The sequence below is a fragment of the Mytilus californianus genome, unplaced genomic scaffold (assembly GCF_021869535.1).
Source record: "Mytilus californianus isolate M0D057914Y unplaced genomic scaffold, xbMytCali1.0.p SCAF_4, whole genome shotgun sequence".
NCBI lineage: Eukaryota > Metazoa > Mollusca > Bivalvia > Mytilida > Mytilidae > Mytilus > Mytilus californianus.
Window position 1 is genome coordinate 35,857,983 of NW_026262690.1, and position 26,670 is coordinate 35,884,652.

General features: G+C 32.7%; 1 protein-coding gene across 1 annotated transcript in view; it reads right to left on the reverse strand.

Moving 5' to 3' along the window:
* Positions 1-181: 181 nt before the first annotated feature.
* Positions 182-26,670, reverse strand: part of LOC127698225 (complement receptor type 2-like) — a 42,696-nt gene continuing 16,207 nt past the window's right edge. The window contains exons 6-11 of the mRNA XM_052201582.1: positions 24,926-25,138; positions 24,473-24,634; positions 22,554-22,781; positions 10,504-10,713; positions 9,194-9,847; positions 182-6,763 (exon numbers count right to left, since the gene is read on the reverse strand). Of these exons, the coding sequence (XP_052057542.1) occupies positions 6,681-6,763; positions 9,194-9,847; positions 10,504-10,713; positions 22,554-22,781; positions 24,473-24,634; positions 24,926-25,138 (1,550 nt within the window). The 3' untranslated portion in view covers positions 182-6,680. The remainder of the gene's footprint in view (positions 6,764-9,193; positions 9,848-10,503; positions 10,714-22,553; positions 22,782-24,472; positions 24,635-24,925; positions 25,139-26,670) is intronic.

Consider the following 26,670-nt stretch of genomic DNA (forward strand, 5'->3'; position numbering starts at 1 on the left):
AAATTTATAAAAATCGAAAGGAAGCTCACGTCAATAGATATAAACAATTCACCATAGTTTTATGCAAATTGGTTTAAGCGTTTTTGAGTTAATGTCCGACATGTTGACGACGGACGGACAGACGGACAGACGGACAGAGGTATACCATAATACGTCCCGTAAACAGGCGTATAAAAAAGAATGAATATTTTATATTTTATTTACTTAATATTTGATCACAGTAACAAATTGTACAAATAAAAGAACAGTGATTCAATGTCCTTAACTGATGGACATTGGCAATAACTCCCAATATTATGTTTGAGGGAGATCTTTTTATCTTTTATATAAATACCATATGAAATTTACTTTTCTAAGGAGCATAAATTCCTTAAAAAAAAATAAATGGAGAATGTGTCTATGGGCCACAGATGCCCCCGCTTGTAAATATGCACGAGTCAACTTCCACATACAGATGCATGATTCACGTAGTTAAGACTGTTTTGTGATTATAAGCATAAGTTTCATAACATTTGGTTGAGATAAGCTAAAGTTAGAGAACGGAAAAGACATATTTAGCAATGTTCCATTTATAAAGGGGCATAACTAAAGAACGGTAAGAGTGACGCCACCCAATTTCGAACTTGATCTGTGTTTTGTGGTAATAAGCATTGTGTATAAGTTTTATAACATTTGGTTGAGGCAAACTAAAGTTAGAGAATGGAAACGAAAAATTCAGCAATTTTTATGTTTATAAAGGGGCATAACTCATGAACGGTAAAAGTGACACCAATTTCGAACCTGATCTGTGTTTTGTGGTAATAAGCATTGTGTATAAGTTTCATAACATTTGGTTGAGGCAATCTAAAGTTAGAGAACAGAAACCAAATTTCGGGACGGACAAGGGTAACACTTAATGCCCCCTCTGCTACGGCCAGGGCATAAAAAGTTAAAAGCACTGCTTTCCAAACTCATCCAAGACATTGCAAATGTAAACCTCTAATTTCATACAATTTGGCAAGAATTGTACCCTTGATAACACTTACAAGACGGGACAGACAGATAAACAAACATTTCAAGGGACATAACTCTTTAAAAAATAGTTGATCGGCACTGATGTAAACCTTTTGATATGAATTTCATAAAAATCAGGGGGAAATTGCACCCATGAGAACACTTAAAGGACCAAAAAGACATTTGTACAGCATTTCCATGGGCAAAACTCTTTTTACAATAGTTAATTAGCACTGATTTTCAAACTCATCTGAGATATTGCTGATGTAAACTTTTGAAATAAATTTTATAAAATCTGAAAATAAATTGTAGATGTGAGAATTTTTACAAGATAGGATGGAATAAAAGACACAAGTATGCTTGTAATTCTATGTCCCTGCTCCATTTTGTGGATAGGGACAATAAACATTGAACTAGACATTATTTAAACATTCACATCACAATAAGATATGTCTCACAAAGCAGTTTTTCTTCAATTACAATGTCATTACATCATATTTTTGTTATCATTTGCGTTCTTACAACTTGGGGAACACCATATCTATATGCAAGGTTTACTGGGAGAGGGGTCAATCAAATTTTTATATTGGGCTATTCAGATCACATTGCAGTCATAAAAAATTTCAATAATCTCAAATGAAATTGTTCTAAGGAACAGCAGGTTTTCAGTGCCTTTTTTTGGGATATAATATAAGTAAGAATATATTTTTTTAACAAAATACAGCCCTACAAATGTCTAATTGAAAGAAATCAAAATATTATCCTCTTATGTCAGAAGCAATTCACCATTGACCATTGATCTGTTGTATTCTATTACGAAAGAGGGTGAATTTCTGTCACCAACGTCCCAAAACTTTGAGAAGAAGGCTTTAAAGTTTTAAACTATCATACAGAATCTGCTATATTTACCTTTAAGTCTTATTGAGATTCATTAAAATGATCAGTTCTATAGTTAGACAAGAGTGCACACGCTGAAATATCTCGCCTTCCTTACTAATCATTGATATTATGTTGATAGTCCTAAATATAAAGCTTTATTACAACTGTCACATAAACTTAACATTAACCAAGTAAACTAAACATTGACCAGTGAACCATGAAAATGAGGTCAAGGTCAGATGAACCATGCTAGGCAGGCATGTACAGCTAACAATTCTTCCATACAACAAATATAGTTGACCTATTGCTTATAGTTTAAGAAAAACAGACCAAAACACAAAAACTTAACACTGAGCAATGAACCTTGAAAATGAGGTCAAGGTCAAATAAAACCTGCGTGACTGCCAAATAGATCATAAAATATTTCCATACACCAAATATAGTTGAACTATTGCATATAGTATTAGAAAAAAAGACCAAAACTCAAAAAACTTAACTTTGACCACTGAACCATGAAAATGAGGTCAAGGTCAGATGACACCTGCCCGCTAGACATGTACACCTTACAATCATTCCATACACCAAATATAGTAGACCTATGGCATACAGTATAAGAAAAACAGACCAAAACACAAAAACTTAACTATAACCACTGAACCATGAAAATGAGGTCAAGGTCAGATGACACCTGCCAGTTGGACATGTACACCTTACAGTCCTTCCATACACCGAATATACTAGACCTATTGCTTATAGTATCTGAGATATGGACTTGACCACCAAAACTTAACCTTGTTCATTGATCCATGAAATGAGGTCGAGGTCAAGTGAAAACTGTCTGACGGGCATGAGGACCTTGCAAGGTACGCACATACCAAATATAGTTGAACTATTGCATATAGTATTAGAAAAAAAGACCAAAACTCAAAAACTTAACTTTGACCACTGAACCATGAAAATGAGGTCAAGGTCAGATGACACCTGCCCGCTAGACATGTACACCTTACAATCATTCCATACACCAAATATAGTAGACCTATGGCATACAGTATAAGAAAAACAGACCAAAACACAAAAACTTAACTATAACCACTGAACCATGAAAATGAGGTCAAGGTCAGATGACACCTGCCAGTTGGACATGTACACCTTACAGTCCTTCCATACACCGAATATACTAGACCTATTGCTTATAGTATCTGAGATATGGACTTGACCACCAAAACTTAACCTTGTTCACTGATCCATGAAATGAGGTTAAGGTCAAGTGAAAACTGTCTGACGGGCATGAGGACCTTGCAAGGTACGCATATACCAAATATAGTTATCCTATTACTTATAATAAGAGAGAATCTAACATTACAAAAAATCTTAACTTTTTTTTCAAGTAGTCACTGAACCATGAAAATGAGGTCAAGGACATTGGACATGTGACTGACGGAAACTTCGTAACATGAGGCATCCATATACAAAGTATGAAGCATCCAGACCTTCCACCTTCTAAAATATAAAGCTTTTAAGAAGTTAGCTAACGCCGCCGCCGCCGCCGCCGCCGGATCACTATCCCTATGTCGAGCTTTCTGCGACAAAAGTCGCAGGCTCGACAAAAATTATGCAAAAGGCAATTCCCCTTCAGTTAAAGGAAATATTAGAACAACTGAAGGACAGATCAAATAAACACTGATAGATCAAATAAACACTGATAGATCAAATAAACACTGATAGATCAAATAAACACTGACAGATCAAATAAACACTGACAGATCAAATAAACACTGACAGATCAAATGAACACTGACAGATCAAATAAACACTGATAGATCAAATAAACACTGATAGATCAAATAAACACTGATAGATCAAATAAACACTGATAGATCAAATAAACACTGACAGATCAAATAAACACTGATAGATCAAATAAACACTGATAGATCATGGATGTATAATGTGAGGTAAACCAGAAAAAAATACCTGTATAAAATGTAGGCCAATATGACCAAAACATTCAATAACTGTAGAATGTAATAGAAACCGAGTCATCTAATCTCATTGATGTGCAATGTAAACAATGTTACTTAAGCATGAAATGAAAGACACCAGTTGGTCCAATTGCTGTCAATTATTTTTTGTACTGTATAAGAGAATTGATGCATAGTTATAAGACTGATATACCATTATGAATTTGGGAATTGATATATAACCACCATTGACTTTGAAGATGATATACAACCACCATTGCTTTTGAAGATGATATACAACCACCATTGCTTTTGAAGATGATATACAACCAACATGCATTGTTGAGTGAACACCTGAGTGACTGAGTGACCTGATACAGTCCAATCCTTTTCAAAATTATACGACACTGATAAGTCTGAAATTTAAAGATGACAATATTACACACAATATTTGAAAAATTTAAATAAAAGAAAAAGCCTTAAAAGTATATTTTACTCTGACACATAAAACTTATTTGAATAAGACATTTTGTGCCCAAATATTTTTTGGGAGGTATATACAGGCTGTAAAATTTTAAATTCAATGGGCCTAAACAGTTTTTTCCCCATTCTAACCTCCCTATTGTAGTTTAAGTGGTATGACAGTGCCATACAGATGTTGACTCAAAGGATACAAGTCATTAAAAAGTGTTAAATATAAACCAATAGCAAAATTTAAAGCTAAGGGAAATCTCTATGCCCTAGTCATACTTTAAGTTGTGACAGGACAAAAGAAAAGATAAGCTTCAAAAAAGAGTATACAAGTATGAAGAATTGCACAATATAGAAACAGATGATTCATATACTAATTATCTATAATATACATAAAATGTCAAAGCCTATAGGAAATACCTACAGATTTACACTATTCAGACCACTAAGATCAATTAAAACCGAACGTATTATTGTCACTACTCCCAATCAACTCAAACATTTTTTTGCAACTCATCTTTCAACACAGATACATAAAAAAAATGTGTTTACCGATAAACAAATAATAATTGCTTCTATATGCATGGTAGGGATTCCTCAGTTTTAGTTGTTGTAACACTTGCTAAAACTTTCAGAGAATTTCATAGCAGATATTAAAGCAATTTAAAAATTTTAAGAACCCTGCAATCTACATACATGCAAATTAAGCATTTAAAAAAACCATTGAAAGAACAATTAATTTCTTCTCTTTATTGTAATGGAATATAAAAAAGCTGGAAAATAGAAGGTGGGAATGTTACTTTTTCCTGGAATACTGAAAGTACATGTAAAAAAATGGTGGTGTAACTAACAATATGAATATGACTAATCATGCGACCCTGAATGAGTATTTGAGGATCTCTGAATATAAAATTGGTCATTTGTCAATAAATGAATAGGGTCTTCAAATTCAATTTCTTGGAATGTTGAAAAACATACCAAATAGATCGGAACAACAGAAAAGATTTAAACTTTTATCTTATGAGCATATCCAATCACCATGTCTGCATGATTTTAACTTCACTCGAATGCTGTCTTAATAAGGTTTATAACAGAATTACCCTAGTGACTATTTATAGTTTCAGAAATGTTTAAATTTATTATTACATATATAATATAATTTACAACTCTTCTAATATTCGTATTAAACCGTTACAAAACAACTTGTATAACCAAGCATTCCAGCTAATATATTGATGTAATTAAATGAAATACCATAGAATTGAAATAAATTCATGTTGTTTTCAATATAATACAAAGGCAGTGATAAATTAAAGTTTATAGTTTTTCAATATATATATATATGATCATTCTGTCCCATTGTAATGAAAAATAAATCCTATAAAATATCACCAATTTTTTCTTTGCTGAATATTAAACCATTTTTATGAACAGGTGCCCAAATATCTGCAGTATTGGTAATTATTTTTTCTTCCTTGGTGTTTAACTGCTTCTATCACACTTAATTTCCTTAAAATAGGAGTTAACAAATCTTCTTACAGATGGTCAGTTTTAATCTGAAATTTATTATGGGCAATCTAAACATTTCACTGAAATCAATATTGCCTGCTTCTGTTGACATTAAGTTTGATGAACCACATATAGGTGTAGCTTAAACTTAGAATCTACCAACGCATGGGGGTTATTTGTATTAATAAAGGAAATAATAATCTTCAACAGAAAATAAAAAACTAAAATATTAAATCCCAATTTACTAATATCAAAATAACTGCACATTTGAATTGAACATGTATAATAAAAGTAAACGGTTTTAAAAAATCTTCCTTATATGCTTTTATTTCTTCGAAACATTTCCTAGTTTTTGCTTTGAAGCTACTTAAAATATGCCAATGAAATTTAGATTACATGTTTAGAAAATGACTCCCACAAAAACAGAAATGTCTATAGCACACCATGCTTAGCTCACACCATCACATTTCCATGTTCATTGCACTGCAGAATATGAGTCATAATTTAGCAAATATTTAATTAAAAGTATCACATTATAATGAACAAGTGAACCGGTAATTAGTTTCAAGTTGATGTGATCACAATTTCAAGAGAAGACTATCTTAAAGTGGCACTTTAACATGATAATGGACAGGTGAACAGACAGATGGGTGTAAAGACTAGCAAATTTAATGTCCCTCCAAATATCAAATGCAGGGCATAAAACCGAAGAAAAAAAAAGGTTTTAGCTTTTTTCTTTTTTCTGTTCAAGGTCAACAAGATCTTCTAGTTTAAAAAAATCTAATGAAATATGTGACGACTTCTTGAGGTTGAACATGATACAAAATTGGAACATACAAAATATTAACAAATAATTATAAACAATGATCAATTCTTGTCTTCATCTTTTATCTCCATATCCTCACCTTTGTCTTCAGATTCTTCTATCTCATGAACTAATAATGGTGCTTCTGAAATTACATAACAGCAAAAAAAGTTGACTATAAGTATCACATTAACTTAGCATTATCAATAATCCATGTAAAAGCGGTAAAAGGTCTGATGAACCCTAATAAATGGACATGTACTGTATTTTCCAGTAAAAAAATACGCACGCCCATGTAACAAGAGAGATGAAAGGACCTTTTTCGGGACGTTGGGATTGGGCCTTTACTTTACGGGAATTTAGGATTTACACCTATCAGGACTGAAGAATAAATGATCAATTTTTTGGGATGCATGAGAGAATGCTTTATTTTTTCCTAACATTATTCTATACACCAAATACAATTGATCTATTATTTATTAGTATCAGAGAAATGGACCTAGTCACAAAAAACTTGACTTGACTAATGAGGTCAAGGTCAGATGAATACTGCAAAATGAACATGTATCTTGTGCTGTTATACCACTGTCACAGTTTAGGGGAGGATTAATTTAAGTGCTCACAAACATGTTTAACACAGTCATATCCTTTAAATGCCTTTCCCAACTCAGTAGCCTGTAATTTAGTGTTTGTCGTTGGCTGCTGTCAGCAATATTTGTCTCATTTATTCTTTCGTCATAAATCAGGCCATTGGTTTTCTTGTTTGGTTGGTTAACATTTTGTCATGTGTGGGACTTTTATAGTGGGACTATACAGTTTGGGTTTTGATCATTGTTGAATGCCATACAGTGACCTATTGCATTTAGATTTCTATTTTCCAAAATGATCTCCCCAATTTTATGTATCATCTTTTTAAATCAAGAAATAAGTAGCTATTGTAACAATGACACCTCATCAAAATAGCTCTTGATAATCATTTATTAATTCAAAATTCATACCATTTAAACTCCTTACAAAACCAGAAATTTTTAAAAGTTGAAGACTAGCTAATAGCCAAAGATAAAAAGCAGAAATTTTTTCTGAAGTTACGCATTTTCAAGATCCCAAAGTAGGCTGTTGCTAAAATATAACTACAGCTTTTGCTATGTGGAAACCCAAAGAATCATTCAGATCAAATAAAATAAACTGCCTCGCCGAGCACAGCTGGATACAACAGCAGAGGTCCAACCCTGAACAGTTGGGGCAAAAATGGACACAATATTCAAGCTTGATTCAGGTCTGAATTTGGATTGTAATTAAATATTTGACACATTATAGGTTTCTGACACAGAATAAATGTAGTCAAAGAACTTGAAATTGGTTGCATGATTTGAATTTATATTCAATTGAAGATTTCTTGCTGTTGTGACATACACTGTGCTGTTGTGCAATACTTAGTAAATCTGTTTTCAGACTATATACAAAGAATTAGCAAAATAAATTGAGACCCCCCAATTAAAAATTTTTCTTTGGAAAATTGACAATTTCTTAAATCTTGAGGGAAAAAGAATTGACCCCCCCCCCCCCCAAAAAAATTTTTTTTTTTTACCCTCCAAAAAAAATAATATTTGAAGAGAATTTTCTTTTTAGGACAAAAAATTCCCCCCCCCCCCCCCCCCCCCCCCCCCACAAAATTTTTTTTTACCTTTTGAAGAAATTTTCTTTTTGTAAAATGTGGTACAAATTAAGAGACATCCATACACTTAAATACAAGTTATTGTCTGAAAACTAGAAAAATGCTTGTTTTAAAACCTTATTGGCCCCTTTGGGCAATTACCCCCAAAATGAATCCCAACCTTCTACTTGTGATATTGAACCTTGTGGTACAATTTTAGAGCAATCAAAATACTTATACACAAGTTATTGACCTGAAACTAGAAAAATGCTTGTTTTGGCCCCTTTTTGCTAAATGGTTGGGACCATCACCCCCAAAAACAATCCCAACCTTTCTTTTGTGGTATTGAACCTTTTGTTAAATTTCAAAGAGATCCATACACTTAAACTAAAGTTATTGTACAGAAACCAAATGTCTTTGGACGACGCTGTTGACGACGTGATACCAATATACGACCGCAAAAAATAAAATCTGTGGTAATATTTAAGGATTTACACTAAATGAGTATATTGAAGTTGAGGTAACACAAAACTAAAGAAAAGTAGTTTAAAATATATTACATAATATTGAATTCAGTTATAATGTAATTTAAAAGGCTATTCCTTGTTTTAAAGAAAAGTACACAGAATTTGGTCAATTTTCAAATGGTTTATGGACCAGTAAATATAAAGTACTATTTGGGACTTGTAGCTGCATGCACTCAATAATTCTACTCACAAGTAGTTGTTAAAATCATTAAAAATTACATTTATGCTATGCTGCCACTATTTAATCTTAGTTAGTATAACTGATGCCCAGTTTTAACTTCCTACATATCAACCCATGTTTTTATGCAAAAATCACACGATTCTAAATTCCTGGTACTATTTTTTTAGTCCAAATAGGGCCCATAACTTCTCCTTTATACTGTTTGTGAATTACCTTCAGTGACTATATTTTCTTGGGAGGTATTGACACTGCCAGCAGTGGCTGTACCTGACCCATGGGATGGCCTTGATGCTGTACTGTCAAATGTGTCCACTGTGACAGAGGTAGACGCATCACTCATACTATAGTTGACTGTGTCAATGGAACCATACACTTCAGATATACCATCTCTGTTTACAGTACTCATCGTTGTAATAGAATGTCGATTAGAGTGCACTGATTGAATGTCACTATTTTGAGCATTACCGCTTCGAACAACATTTGGAATGCTTGGCAATGGCCTGAATTCACCATTTACTGAAACTTCTGACAACCCTTGTCCCCTTTGAGGAACAGATGAGGATGAATTATTTCGCACAGCCTCTTCGTAAGTCGGTAATCTAGCAGCATCATATCCAATTAATGCAACTCTATCTAGTTCATCAAATGAGCTACTGTGTACTCTAGTGTATGGTGGCGGAACACCAACTTGGTGATAATGACGTGGACGAGGCTTACGTCTCCTAATGATCATCACAACCATCACTAGTAAGAGAATGCCTAGGACACTACATGCGGTTGCTATGACAACTGCAAGTGTATTCATTCTTGTTGTAGATCCATTAGATTCACTGTTATGTCCTGCAGTATCTATGGCAATATCATCAACTAAAATTTAAGCAGAAATTGTAAAACATTTACTGGTCTCATGGTATAGACTCCTCTTGAAACAAGAAAAGTTGGACTTTGAGACTATAAAAGTCCCAAGTCAGGAGCCTCTAGCCTTTGTCAGTCTTGTATTATTTTTAATTTTAGTTTCTTGTGTACAATTTGGAGTTTAGTATGGCGTTCATTATCACTGAACTAGTATATATATTTGTTTAGGGGCCAGCTGAAGGACGCCTCCGGGTGCGGGAATTTCTTGCTGCATTGAAGACCTGTTGGTGACCTTCTGCTGTTGTCTGTTCTATGGTCGGGTTGTTGTCTCTTTGACACATTCCCCATTTCCATTCTCAATTTTATGATTAATAAAAAAATAATAATAATTATAGTCCACTTTATGAGCTTTAAAAAAAGCAAAAAAAACACAAACCAAAAAAACAATGCAGAAGTTGTGTTTGTCATTAACCAGAAATTGTAACAACAAACAACAATGCTTTTTAAAGTACATGAAATTGCCTCGATTTTCACCTCGATGTGAAACAGTTCATTTGATAAATAAGAATTATTTACAGAAAACGTTTTTATTAGGTCAATAATTTTGGAACTTTTTTCACCTTTAGAAATATTTTCTCTAATCAATCTGTTGTCATAGATATACTTACCTTTAACACAAGTAGGTTGATCATAGTTCCATAATCCTTTGTCAGTACATGTCAATGTCTTTTGTCCAACAAGTCTGTATCCTTCATTACATGAACATTGTATTTTCATTGTAAGATAGAATGGCTCACAGAAATTGATGTCCTTTTTAGAATGACAGTAACATTTACCATTTGGTATAGGGGGTATTGCTGGACAAAACCAGTCTTTATCTGTAAATAATTTATATTTTTTAATTATACTATTTTTTCTATCAATCTTATTTTCAAAGCTAGAAGACAACATTTAGACGGATTTCAGTTCCACTTTATTGCATTATTCTGTTACTTACAAGAAAATCCAAAGCACAAACCCATTTCCTAACCGTTTCCATGGAATCCATGACAACTCGCCCCACAGGCAAATCGCCCCACTTTTTCGCCACCTCGTCCCACTCTTGTTAACGAAGTCGCCCCACTTATGAAAAAGGGTAAAATCCCATTGAAAATAGGTATGACAACTCGCCCACTTATGAAAAGGGTTGAAATACCGCTGAATAAAGGTCTGCCAACTCGCCCAACTTATGAAAAATAGAAAAACCACGATGAATTTAGTCATGCCAACTCACCCCACTTATCAGGAACAGTCTATACTTAGTTAGTATAGACTGTCCCTTCTCTTATGAAAAAGGATGCAATCCCGTTGAATATAGGTCTGCCAACTTGCCCACTTGTGAATAGGAGTTTAATTTTAATCCCATTTATTAAAGGTCTGCCAACTCGCACCACAAATGAATAAAAGAATTAAACTGTACTGAATTTAGGCCTACCAACTCGCCCCACTTATGAATTAAATGAATACTTATGAAAACCTTAGAAATGCATCTTTTTTTTTAACTCTTTTCTTTTGGTTGAAAGAAAGCAGAAAGAAGTAAGTATCAGCATTTCTGTGACGTACGATGTTATTGACTATAGTAACTGTTTATGACGTTTGTTTTCTGGTAAATATAATCACTGTTTTACAAGATAAGCCAAGAATCATGGTTGTTTACATAATTTTATTCTTAGATGATAGGTTTGCACAATAAGTCTTTGACAAACACTGGCATAACTACACAAAAAGAAGTAATAGATGAAATGTCAACACTAGAAACAAGAACATAAATACACAAATATGGCATACAATAGATAAGTTTTTATAAGTGGGGCCTGTTGGCAGACCTTTATTATATATTTATCGGGATTTTACCCATTTCCATAAGTGGGGGGAGTTGGCAGGATTAAATGTAACAAGACTTAACCCTTTTTCATAAGTGGGCAAGTTGGTAATCAAGAGCGAGGCGATTTTTTTAAAAAGTGGGGCGAGTTTTTGAAAAAGTGGAGCGATTTGGTGTGGGGCGATTTGCCATTGGGGTGAGTTGTCTTGCTTCCTTTCCATGTACAATTTTTTTTTCACCACTTTTAGTCAAAACGAAAATTCCTGATAATTGCTAAGAAAATTAAAAAAATAAATAAACTGTTGACACAGAGATTTAACTCTTGCTTGCATGTTGTTTTTATAGTACTGTTATGAATATGGTATAACATCAGTTTACTCGGAACTACATATACTTGGGTTTACTATTACCAATGTACATTCGGAAGACTACTATGTCATATTTAGATTCCCCATGGTATATTTGACAGTCATTACCCAAGTTGTTATCCTGATCAGACTTCCCCATTTGATGAGCGGCCTGATAGATGACCAAATGACTCAAACCTAGGATTGTTATATTCGGGTAATATAACGCATACACATACCCCTATAAAATCATTACAGTGGTGTCAGAAGTCGGCACGATTCCACAGATTTACACTGCGGTTTATCGTTGACATTTATTCCGTCGAATTTCATATTTTTCTATGTTTTCGCGAGAGGAAAATTTTTGTTTCTTCTCTCCCGCGTTTGTATTATTTCATGGCGCGCTGATTTATCAGTACTTTTGATATTTGCGCAAGTGATATATTCGTTTCATATTCATATTGTGATTATCAGACTTTCCGTGATAAAATTCCCATCCCCCTTTTTGTAACACATTTACAAAATACACAGATTTGCATACACCTTGAGAATAAGACAAAATAACCTTATAAACAAACTACTAGTGGATAGTTTTTGATTATCTATTTGGTTTATTTCAGGTTTTGTTTATTTATTTTAATACAAATCAACAAATTTTTTTTTCATTCATTGATATTTCATTGCATTGGGCGTCAGATCTTCTGATGTCAGATATCATTTATGTTTTTCTTTTGTTTTTCATAAATTATTGATACAACTGTGTGCGTCAGATCTTCTAATGTCATAGTTGTTATCAAATTATTTTTTTTTTCATTTTGTTTAATTGTCTTGTCTGTGTTACCGTCTGAAAAGTGTTTACTCATTTACGATATAAGAATGTATTGATAATATACTTGTACTACTAATTGTTGTGAATTGTGTATACATACGTCATTGTTTACAGTTTCATGTCTGTGTTTAAATAGTAATTTTTCGGAGTTTGTGAGTTCGTATATTAGATATTAAAACAAAGACAAATATAAACATATTTGCTTGTGTCACTTATATGTTTATTTACATTTATGCATATGTGAAAATTTTTAATATTTAGGTCCCTTGACTTATATGATGATATAAACAGGGTTATTAGAATTAATTAATTTCTGAAGCAGCATTGCGCGTCAGATCCTCTGATGTCATAGGTGTTTTCAGATTGTTTTTTTTTTTACTGCTATACTTGTGTTTTCATTGGAAAATCAGAATAAAATTAGTATACCAATTTTTCTTAAATTGTGATTGTATGTACAGGTGTTTGTGATTTTTTTTTTAAATCTTGTTTTGTATATTGCAGTGTTACACAGTTTGTATTGTACATATTTTGTGTGTTTTTTGTGTGTAATTCCTTGTAATATTCGGGTTTTTTTTATGCTTTTATTTTAATCTTAGTTAGTAAATCTCAACTCAAAATATGAGTAACTCAAGTAATTTTGACGGAACAGCGCCGCTGAAAGACGATATAGAGTCTACAGCTTTTGTGAAAGGATGGAAAAGTGAACAAAAATTACAAACATTGGTATCGAGAATTACTGGAAAAGCACTGAAGTTCTATAAGTACAGGTCATATACAGTACAAGCAGACTACGAAACATTGTGCAAACTCTTTAATGACCGATTTGACTCAGTTGGCTATCCATTACTCATTTTGGAAAATCTAAATAATATCTTCCCATATCCAGATGAGTTATTTGATGAATTTACAGACAGGATTGAAGAGTTGGTAGAAGGGGCATTCCAAAATGAAACAGAAAATGTAAAAGAACATCTGATTATAAAATACCTCACTAATGCTTGTTGTGATGAAGAAGGGAAGGAACTAGTGAAAGCTGTCGCCGAAGATTCAGTGTACGAGGCAAAACGCTATCTCTGTACATTAAGTAAAATAACAGCTAAGAGATATTTAAAGCTCAAAAGTTGATGGGAACCTGAAATGAAAAACAAAAGAGATGAAACCAATTTACAGATTGAAAAGACTGAATACCAGGATCCAATTGTAAGAAACCAGGGAAAAGAGGAGATTGTTGATTTAGAAGAGAAAGTTGACACAGTACAAGTACATAACGGTGAATCAGAATATTATACCCTCTCTACACATCTGAGTGAAGAGGAAGACTATACTATGAAAACAAGGGAGAGTCCAAAGAAAGAACAAGATTCTTTATCCGAAACAGATGAAAAAGAGCAAACAATACCTACAGCTCGCCAATGTTTCAATAAACCGAAAAGTAATTGTGGTTTAAAGATAAACGAAAGAAAAGTAAATGTCACGAAACAGACAGAGTCCCCAAGGTTAATTACACGAAAAAAGCTCCATTTAATGGTTCAGTCAATTGTCGATGAAAATAATATATTGAATAGAAAAATGTCATCAAACAGACGGGAACGGATACCGGAGGAAGACAACAAACTCAGTGCAGAAGCTCGTATACAAAAATACGACAAGACCAAACAAACTCAGACCAAATATGAACCAGGAGAAAACAAGGACACTAAAAATGAAGTAGAAAGAAATTCGTCATCGGAATATGAAATAAAAAAAGCTTCATGTCAGAATCGGTTAAATCACCATGAGTTAGAAATGCTCAGTGACATCATTGACCAATTAGCTCCAACTTCTGTTTATCGTTCAGGTAAGTGGCTGACTTGTGAACTGAAGAGTAGGAAATATTGATATTGGACAACACCACCACTGGTTGATGAAAGAAATACAGGAGAAGGTGATGGTGAAAGGAAACGTCAGATTGCTGTTCAAGGAAGTAAACAATATTTTCAAGACACCATGTGTTACTATCTCAAAGGACAGACTTTAAAGACAGAACAATTCACCCAAACTGACAAAGAATTACTCAGGATGGATGTCGGTCATGAAAGAAAGGAGAGGAACAATCAGAGTACGCAAACAACGGATGATTTACAAACGGATAATGGTGAAGGAAAAAAATGGACAACAAACAATCAATGCAAAATGTGAACATCACATGGACACACATATAGAAGAACATAAAATAGGAAACACAGGGGAAGAAATAAAGCATAACAATCTGACCAATGATAAATGGGAAACAGAAACTGAAAAGAAACCATACAAAGAGACTCGATCATCCAAAACAAAGAAAAGCAATGTTGTGCAGAAGGTAAAATTTGAAAAACGGAAGTTGATCTACCTAAGAGGAAATAAAAATACACACTCAAGGAACACAATTCCAACTACTTCGAGAACACTTATAAGAAGAAAAGAACGACTTGATATGCAAGCTCTACAGAAAACCAGGAGTAGGTTTAGAAAGGGACTTAAAAAACCAACAACAAGGCAAATGGATAAAAGAAAACATTGGATAACAATGGGGAAATTAGTGAGAAATACGAACACTTACAACACTAACATCAACAATGAATGTTTGGTAACAGACACACAATATAGCGGTTCTACAACCTTTGAGAAAGATAGCGTTTCATAAAAATTAGGTCCTTATTTGCTACCTGAGTGTTTGTATATTCTAAAGTTGTTCTTAAATTTTATTGTAAATATATGTGTAGTTCATATTTTGTATTATCTGTATTGACTGCTGTATATTTAAATGCATATGTCATGTACAAAATATAAGCATGTATTTGCGTTGCTCCATAATTCTTGTTTGTCATTTGTTTGCAGTTAAGTTATCTTTTATTTTTAAAACGAATATTTATTTAGCTGTTTAGAGTGAATATTAATGAGCAAAATACAATCCATCTATTTATTCGTATTAAACATTGTTTCCTGTTTTAAAAGTTGACGATAATTTCAGCTTTTGCTTCGATTATGTCGGTAAAATATTCATATAAAACATATTTTATGGGTCTTTCTGTTCTCAAGGAATATCCTTTCTTCCCAGAATTTTTACAGGCAGGATCTTTTTGATGTTGAAGTGAACTCTTTTATCACATTTAGATTTCAGAAACAACGCATTCTATAATTTACTGTCATTCCACTTTATTTGTTGAACGGAATAATAACCGCATCTTTCTGGATATTGCTGGACCAGAACTTTTAGTTTAGAACTAATTTTGGTTATATGAAATCATATGAATTGCAGGTACATTCAAATTATAATTAGTATAGATAACAACTGTATTTGTAATAGAAACCAATGTGGAATTAAGAACTAAGAAGGAAATTAGATTGCTGATAATTTTGATAGGAGAGAGAAGAAGTGGAAATGATATTTATTTGATATTTTTCATTGACGTTGTTTCATACATCTATAACTATTAGACAGTTAATCCGAAATTGTAGGATTCGTTCAGTGAAACAGCACATGGTTGGCATACATATGCAAAGACCTGATATTATTTGGATCATTCATCTTTACAGTATATGACTATGTGTTATCCTCAATAGATGAATTCTATAAAGTCCTTGTTTGGCAATTTCAATATGTCGTATTGAAAGCTGTGTCATCAATATTTAGTATAAGACTTTTTAAAGTAAGCTTTTCATAATAAATTTTGTATATAGAGATTCTTTTGTATATTCGTATACAGATTGGAAAGGTTAGCTGTGTTTCATAAATTAAATGATTATAGCGTTATATTGCATGACATTGGAGAATCTATCTACATGTATCAACTACAACTTTACTGACTAGTGTATTTCAAATGAAGGATGTATTTTCTCGCATTTAAACTGCAAACAGTTTATACAATTTATTGTTGAGATATAAAAGAAAGTGCCATGACTTTATTCTACAAAACGGGTCCATTTCTATGAAAGAGGGAGGAATGTTATGAATATGGTATAACATCAGTTTACTCGGAACTACATATACTTGGGTTTACTATTACCAATGTACATTCGGAAGACTACTATGTCATATTTAGATTCCCCATGGTATATTTGACAGTCATTACCCAAGTTGTTATCCTGATCGGACGTCCCCATTTAATGAGCGGCCTGATAGATGACCAAATGACTCAAGCCTAGGATTGTTATATTCAGGTAATATAACGCATACACATACCCCTATAAAATCATTACAGTACAATGCAAATAAATGTTGAAGTTAAAATGGAAATACTTTAACATGTAAAATATGCAAAACATAAAATCAATGAACTATGACTAAAGGTGAAGGATCAAATAATCTCCATAGAAATTAGAATAACAACAATACAACAATACTTTATTTTAAAAGGGTTACACTGTTAGCTAGACAACTAATGTTCCCTGATGTTGATGTTGCCAATGCTTATAGAACTTAATACCAAATATCAATCGTAACCTGTAAAACTTTTGTCACAATTTGCATATATTTTTTTTTGTATTCAGCAACTAAATCATGTTTGCAATTCTTTTCCTGTAATTAAACTGCCACTTGGTATTGTATGATAATGGACCTGCAAGTTACTACTTTAATCATCCAGAGAGATATAAGGCTAATGATTGCTGATCAATTTTACCTGTGTTGACACCTAACAGGACAATATAATCAAGTTCAGATTATTTACTTCATTATTTAATTGCTTTACACCAGAGGGTTTTCCATACCTTATATTTTAACAATATTAACATCAAAACTTTTAATTCAATGTCGTAGAAATAAGACTTTTCCACAAGACAATCAGAATTATGTTTTTTCATTAACAACCCAACCACATATGTTCAGGTGTCCCCCTTTTGAAAAAATACTAGATTAGAAGCTAATAATCGTAAAATACACAATAACTTCATTGCTTTATCTTAATACAAGAGTAGAACAATAATCAGTCATTTTAAAACACTTTTACAAGAATGAATTTCAAAATACTTGGATTTAATGCAATTTGCTAGTCATAAAAAAACTGTATTGTAAATCCAGATCAATTTGTAATTTATAATCAACTTAACCCTTCTTGTTTATATTTCTTATCCCTAAATCGCATGTAGCACAATAGATTCCTTAGTTATTTGCCATTAAAATCTTCTTTAGATGCTATTTTTTGGTCTTGAAGATTAACTTCTGTCCAAGTTTTATAACTATCCATGAAGGTTTACAAATTTATCATGTCAATATAATTTAATCCCAGGCTGTCTGTAAATGTTAACTGTAAAAAACGAAGTCCATCTATCATAAAAATACTGAAAATAAAAATAAGTATTTTCAAAATTTCACTCTGGATACTGTCTTTTGGTCATAAACAAGCTTCTGTTCAAATTTCATAAAATTCCATGTAAGCAATGGTTTGACAAAGTTATTGATGTCTAAAGAGACTTTAACCTCAGACTAAATCTGAATGTTAACTGTAAAAAAATTAAGTCCATTTATCAGTAAAATACGGAAAATGAAATTATATATTCTCAAAATTTCACTCTGAATACTGTCTTTTGGTCATAAACAAGCTTAAGCTTCTGTCCAAATTTCATAAAATTCCATGAAAGTTTGACAAAATAATTGGTGACTGAAAAACTTTGACCTCAGACTAAATCTGGATGTTAACTGTAAAAAAATTAAGTCCATTTATCAGTAAAATACGGAAAATGAAATTATATATTCTCAAAATTTCACTCTGAATACTGTCTTTTGGTCATAAACAAGCTTCTGTCCAAATTTCATAAAATTCCATGAAAGTTTGACAAAATAATTGGTGACTGAAAAACTTTGACCTCAGACTAAATCTGGATGATAACTGTAAAAACAAGAGTGCACACGCTGAAATGTCTCGCCTTCTTTACTAATCATTGATATTATGTTGATAGTCCTAAATATAAAGCTTTATTACAACTGTCACATAAACTTAACATTAACCAAGTAAACTAAACATTGACCAATGAACCATGAAAATGAGGTCAAGGTCAGATGAACCATGCTAGGCAGGCATGTACAGCTAACAATTCTTCCATACAACAAATAGAGTTGACCTATTGCTTATAGTTTAAGAAAAACAGACCAAAACACAAAAACTTAACACTGAGCAATGAACCTTGAAAATGAGGTCAAGGTCAAATAAAACCTGCGTGACTGCCAAATAGATCATAAAATATTTCCATACACCAAATATAGTTGAACTATTGCATATAGTATAAGAAAAACAGATCAAAACACAAAAACTTAACTATAACCACTGAACCATGAAAATGAGGTCAAGGTCAGATGACACCTGCCAGTTGGACATGTACACCTTACAGTCCTTCCATACACCAAATATACTAGACCTATTGCTTATAGTATCTGAGATATGGACTTGACCACCAAAACTTAACCTTGTTCATTGATCCATGAAATGAGGTCGAGGTCAAGTGAAAACTGTCTGATGGGCATGAGGACCTTGCAAGGTACGCACATACCAAATATAGTTGAACTATTGCACATAGTATTAGAAAAAAAGACCAAAACTCAAAAACTTAACTTTGACCACTGAACCATGAAAATGAGGTCAAGGTCAGATGACACCTGCCCACTAGACATGTACACCTTACAATCATTCCATACACCAAATATAGTAGACCTATGGCATACAGTATAAGAAAAACAGACCAAAACACAAAAACTTAACTATAACCACTGAACCATGAAAATGAGGTCAAGGTCAGATGACACCTGCCAGTTGGACATGTACACCTTACAGTCCTTCCATACACCGAATATACTAGACCTATTGCTTATAGTATCTGAGATATGGACTTGACCACCAAAACTTAACCTTGTTCACTGATCCATTAAATGAGGTCGAGGTCAAGTGGAAACTGTCTGACGGGCATGAGGACCTTGCAAGGTACGCACATACCAAATATAGTTGAACTATTGCACATAGTATTAGAAAAAAAGACCAAAACTCAAAAAATTAACTTTGACCACTGAACCATGAAAATGAGGTCAAGGTCAAATGACACCTGCCCGCTAGACATGTACACCTTACAATCATTCCATACACCAAATATAGTAGACCTATGGCATACAGTATAAGAAAAACAGACCAAAACACAAAAACTTAACTATAACCACTGAACCATGAAAATGAGGTCAAGGTCAGATGACACCTGCCAGTTGGACATGTACACCTTACAGTCCTTCCATACACCGAATATACTAGACCTATTGCTTATAGTATCTGAGATATGGACTTGACCACCAAAACTTAACCTTGTTCACTGATCCATGAAATGAGGTCGAGGTCAAGTGAAAACTGTCTGACGGGCATGAGGACCTTGCAAGGTACGCACATACCAAATATAGTTATCCTATTACTTATAATAAGAGAGAATCTAACATTACAAAAAATCTGAACTTTTTTTTCAAGTAGTCACTGAACCATGAAAATGAGGTCAAGGACATTGGACATGTGACTGACGGAAACTTCGTAACATGAGGCATCCATATACAAAGTATGAAGCATCCAGACCTTCCACCTTCTAAAATATAAAGCTTTTAAGAAGTTAGCTAACGCCGCCGCCGCCGCCGCCGGATCACTATCCCTATGTCGAGCTTTCTGCGACAAAAGTCGCAGGCTCGACAAAAACTAAGTCCATTTATCAGTAAAATATGGAAAAATGAAAATTATAATTTTCAAAATTTTGTTGTGGATACTGTATTTTGGTCATAAACAAGCTTCTGTCCAAATTTCATAAAAATCCACCATTTCTGATCAAAGGGAAATAACTCAAAATAAAATCAATTGAACAGATACAATCATTGATAGACTATCTATCTATATACTTATTAATTTCACCATTTCTGGTCAAAGGAAAATATCTCAAAAATAAAAAAATCATATAATAAGAATCACTTTTGCTACTGAAAGGTTTACATCTCAACAAGGAGAAATCGTGAAAATTTAACTTGACCTTCATTTAGTCACAGGTAACAACATATCTAAATTAGAAAAGCGTTTTTATGTTAATGAACGGACACTGTTTGGCAGCCACCCGCCCGCCGTACATCCCCAAATCAATAATTGCAAAAACTGTAACCACAGACTGAACTAAATATTGACGCCACTGACAACGGAATCTAGGATCGCTAAGGCTTAGTTTCGTGACATAAATGTCGCTGGTTGACAAAAAGGTTGATATACTGATGCTGTTATAATAATCCCCCCCCCCCCAAAAAAAAAGAAGGAAATTCAGATTCTTGTACACCATATAAGAAGGGATTCATGTGCATGTACTTGTATTATAATAAAAACTCTGTGATGGACTGTCAATAATTACTATTTTAAACATTTTATTTTGATATTTAGATATAACGTTTACCGTCTTTTGGTATGCATAGTGCGCACATTTATACCCTGGGTCATGTTTCTTGTAAGAGGGGTGTGCCTTATACATGCCTACAGACATTTTCTTAGTCTTTTTTCAGGTCCAAACTCCGACAAAGAAATTTCCAGAAGTGAAGAGTACGGAATATTTTTGCTAAAACCTCGATTGTTTTTATGTTTTACATGTTATATTTGTAATGTTTATCTTATTGTTCTGGATTTATCATGTTTTACTCAAATAAAAACATTTTATATCTCTGTAGTAACGTTTATCGTGTAAATTTGTCCATCTGTTTGCAATCTGGAAATTTGCCATGTCTTAATAGAGACACAATAAAGCTTTTGTTGTCGGTTAAATTAGCCTCTGTGTTCCTTGTTGTCATAACTTACTGTTTTTGTATGTGTTCATCATGGAGAGTAGAAGAAAAGTGTATGAAAATTGAATAAACCATGCTCGTTTTGAAAAGATAAACCGCCATTTTTTCTAATGTATCAGGTGATCGCCAGTCATGTGGGTCAGTCATGTGACTTGATATTGTAAAGTGATGATTTAGTCTATGAGAAGTTTATTTTTATAAATACGTTTCTACTTTGTAACTTTTAAACAACTATTTAAAATCGTTCAAGAAATTATGATTGAAAACATGATAATCCCATAATTGTAACCTAAACAAATTTAATTAGGAACAAGGTGAACCTGTCACTAATTTGTTTTGACATCGATTAGGTGTGATAATCCGGATTAACAGCTAGAATCAACAAACAAAAAATGAAAATAATGAGATTTCAACAATTTATTGCAGCACTAATGCTGTTAATGATAATCATTTGACTGATTCGTAATTATGTTATTGTTTCAATCAGAACATTAATTTGGATATTTAATCTTGTCCTTGATACTCAAACAATTTATAAAAATTTGGTTTTAAAAAAACAAACTTAAATGTAGATTTATCTCAATCTAATAAAATTCTTATTCATTTGTCAGAATATTTGCAATTTCATATTAGTTACTTATTCTGTACGAAATTCTCCGACATCAGTGTCCATTTAAAAAACTTCCTGTTTGCCGATTTTGGAGCTGTAACTTTTCCGAAAATGTCTGAGTATTATACAAACAATAAACTTTTTTTCTCACGTTTCTTGGACCATAAAGGGGTGTGCACTATACACGAATGCGCACTATACACCCCAAAAGACGGTACTTAAGAATAAATAATAAATTTTGACCACATACAATTTTTATATGACATACAATACATACTAATTAAGCTGGAAGACAAGATACATGTAGGCTGGTATCTAGACCATGTTAAGTCATCCAAACATTCCATAACTGGATTTCCCAGTAACTGATAAGCATCTCTATTACATTTATATGTGACTTTTGATCTAACATTGTAAGAATCCCGTACAAATATTTCACCATTATCTATTGATGGAGGAGCTGGACAATTATTTTTGAAAACAAAAGGTTTATAGTCTTCTAGTCCTGAAAAGCAAAACAGTAATCAGAAGTTAAACTCATCCAATCTTGAAAAGATGAACTGATACTTAATATTAACAGTCTTCCAGCCCTCAATAATAAAGAAAAGGCCTTAAAGGGTAAGAAAAAGGGTTCACAAACTTTAATAACCATATTCTTGCCCTAGAAAATACACAACTTATTATAATTGTCCCCGACAAATAACTACAGTTAGAGATATTTTCCTAATGCTTATAGTTTAAAGGTTTGGTTGGCTTGCTTTGTTTGTATAAATGTTTGCTCAAGCATTGTAATTAAGATTGTCACCTACAATCAATAGATAGGCAGGGCATCAGCTTGTATACATTATACACTGCATTATACTTAACATCCAATAACATTTATAAGTATAATGTATACAAGCTGAAGCCCCACCTATCTAGTGATTGCAGATGTCAATATTAATTACAATGCTTGAGAAAACATTTAAACGAATAAAGCAAGCCAACCAAACAGTTAAACAACAAGCATTAGGAAAATAGCACTAAATGAGAAATAGAATTTGATGTTATTCTAAAAGTTTACTTGTGACATTAAGCTTTCAAGTAAATAATTCTGTTGGTAAAAAATTTTCTAGGATAGAGTCATCAATTATAAAACTTCAAAATGATAGTAAATTAATGTACATGAATCTTTAACCAAATTTGGCAGAAGTGACCTGTACATGATTTTACAAGTTTTTTCATCAATTTTCCAATTTGGCAGAAGTGACCTGTACATGATTTTACAAGTTTTTTTTATTAATTTTCCAATTTTCCATTTTTCTACCAATGTTTAAGACAAATAAAGTCATTAACCACAATGCTTCAAGTATATTGTATTATATAACCAAAAAGTATATTGTATTATATAACCAAAGTTTGGTACATGTGTGTGGGTTTTTAAAAAGATGTCAGAAATATTGAAACATACATATGAATGTTTGCCAGGTTCCTCTCTGTTTTGAGGATTTTTATTTCTTCTAATTTCACCTATTGCTTTATTTACTTTGATAAAACAACAATCTAAATGTCCCTGACAAACCATAATGGCTGATTAAACAAATGATCAACTGATAGACCAAAACATGTACATGTTAATCATCAAAGCAATTATCATTGTGACCCTCTAGGGACAATTGAAATATTACCATAAACTCAATGGAAATAATAGTTAATTCTGTCATTCTGTAAACCGGGAAATTTTAGTGCCACTTTTATTTCACGATTTACCAACAAAATCAGAATATGTGACTTTGAATTCGCGATATCCCATGGTCCTAAATATATATACATTTTAAATTCTGACAGGATTACAGTAATCAATTAGATATGTTGATCTGTCTGTGCAGCAGATACAATGTGGTATTCATTTTAAAACTCATTGACAGGTGTCATTTACCCTAATGTAATGAGTGTTTATATTAAAAAATCAGTGACGTTCGTTTGCTTGAGACTCCTTCCCTGTTAATTAGACTATCATGTTTCTTACGTCGCCTTTCATTTTGAAATAAATTCATGATTTGCAGTATAGATCTGTCTGTAAAAGTTATAAATTGTTCATCTTCATTTCCAATTAGTAAAAGTTCATGTATGGTCCTAATTCTTTGAATCCATTAAATACTTGTGGTAGTTTTAACTATTTTAACTCTTACCGTGAAAAGAGCGGAAATTACTTACTACATTTTGGTGTATTTCCTATCCAACTAGTTCCTTTACAAATTAAAATGGCAAATTGTTCATCTTTATAATATCCATCATCACATTTGTACATCACCTGGTTACTACCAGAAAATTTGGCTGTCCCATGGAGTATTGATGGAGGATCACCACAATCAGCATCTATAAACATGGCAAACAGAAGATTAATTTAACTAGAAGTCAACATCTCTTTTTAGAACCTTGACATACTTCCCCATGAAAGCAGTAATGTTCAAATCAGGACAACAGAAGAAAATTTTCTATTAAAAAGACACACATGCTTTTATATCTGATAGATTTGGCAATGGTTTTCAAATATTATTATGCTACCTCTACAGTATGGCATTTTTCTTTTATAAGGCCTAGAGCAAACATCATCAATGAATCAGTAACTGTTAGTTACCAGGACATTCATATATACATTTTTTGTACCTGTATCTCTAACACATTCTGGTAGATTTTTATATCCATCTGCAGACATCCACTCTCCATTCTGACATTTGATGCTTATGCTATGAAAAGCTATCCCATTAAGATGTATAAATTTTCCAGGATCACACTCTACTAATGCAGCTCTAAAAGATTGTTCCCATCGGACTGTTGAATGAGGTATGTCTGGATAATCTAAACATCCACCAGAACTTCCTACAAATGTCACAAGTTTATATCTCTGTAGTAAATATGTATTATAATGAGCTATACTGCACAGAGGGAGGATAATTTTATGATCACAATTGCCATTTGTGAACATTAAATTTATTACCTTGAAATAATTATAACAAGATTAACTGTGAGGCTTATAATACCCTCCATTCAAATAACATTTGAAAACTTTATACCTTATTAGTAAGATGCATACATAATTGAATACAATTGAGCTAAAAGACAGCATAAAGAAGGGGATAAAAACCTTTACATATTTGCATTTGACATGTTGGAGAGACCAAGAAATTAAGGTTGATTTCTTTAATATTTCCCCAATGTTGTTGCATCAGCAGATGAAGTTTCTTGTTAACCAAACATTTCCACCTGGCCATTTTACATGTAATGTGTATGAATATATAAGTAGAAGTTGAGGTGAAAATACATAGTAGCATGAAGCTGGATAGCAAATTTTAGGAAGGTTTGATTTTTAGTTTCTTAGAAAAAAGTGAAAAAATTTCATACATAGCCATTATTTGTAAAATATATAAAGGAATAGGGAGTTGATGAGTATTGAATGTGAAAACACATAACACCATATACATGAGAACATAAAGCTGGATAGCAAATCTCAGGAGTTCCAGCAATAAATGCAATAATAATTTCATGGGACTGATAGGGGTAAAACAGTATAACCCCCTCATTCTGAGCATGGGTATAATAGACCTATGACCAAGATGACCTCTTACAGTGGCATAGTACCAGTGTTGCATTGTAAGCATATGCTTACATACATGTATAATTTTATAAAAAAATAAATGTGGATAGTGTCCACATGTGGACACAGATGATGCCCCCGCTTGCATATCATATAGTTATAAAGGGACATAACTGAAGAACGGTAAAAGTGACGCTACCCAAATTTGAACTTGATCTGAGTTTTGTGGTAATTAGCATTGTGTGTAAGTCTCATAACATTTGGTTGAGGCTAACTTAAGTAGAGAACAAACTAAAAATTCAGCAATTTTTCTATTTGTAAACATGCATAACTCTAGAACGGTTGTGTATAAGTTTTATAACATTTGGTTGAGACAAACTAAAGTTAGAGAACGGAAACGAAAAATTCAGCAATTTTTATGTTTATAAAGGGACATAACTCAAGAATGGTAAAAGTGTCGGCACCAAATTTGGTACTTAATCTGTTTTATGTAGTAATAAGCATTGTGTATAAGTTTCATAACATTTGGTTGAGGCAAACTAAAGTTAGAAAACGGAAACCAAAAATTTGTTCTTGATCTTAGTTTTGTGGTAATGAATATTGTGTATAGTTTTCATAATGTTTGTTTGGGGCAAACTTAAGTTACAGAATGGAAACTAAAAATTTTGCAATCTTTCAATTTATAAAGGGGCATAACTCAATAATGGTTAAAGTGACACTACCCAACTTCAACTTGATCTGTGTTTCATCAGTGGAAGTCAAAATTTAACATTGCATTGTATAAAGCATTGATTGTAGTTGATTCAACTATAATCAT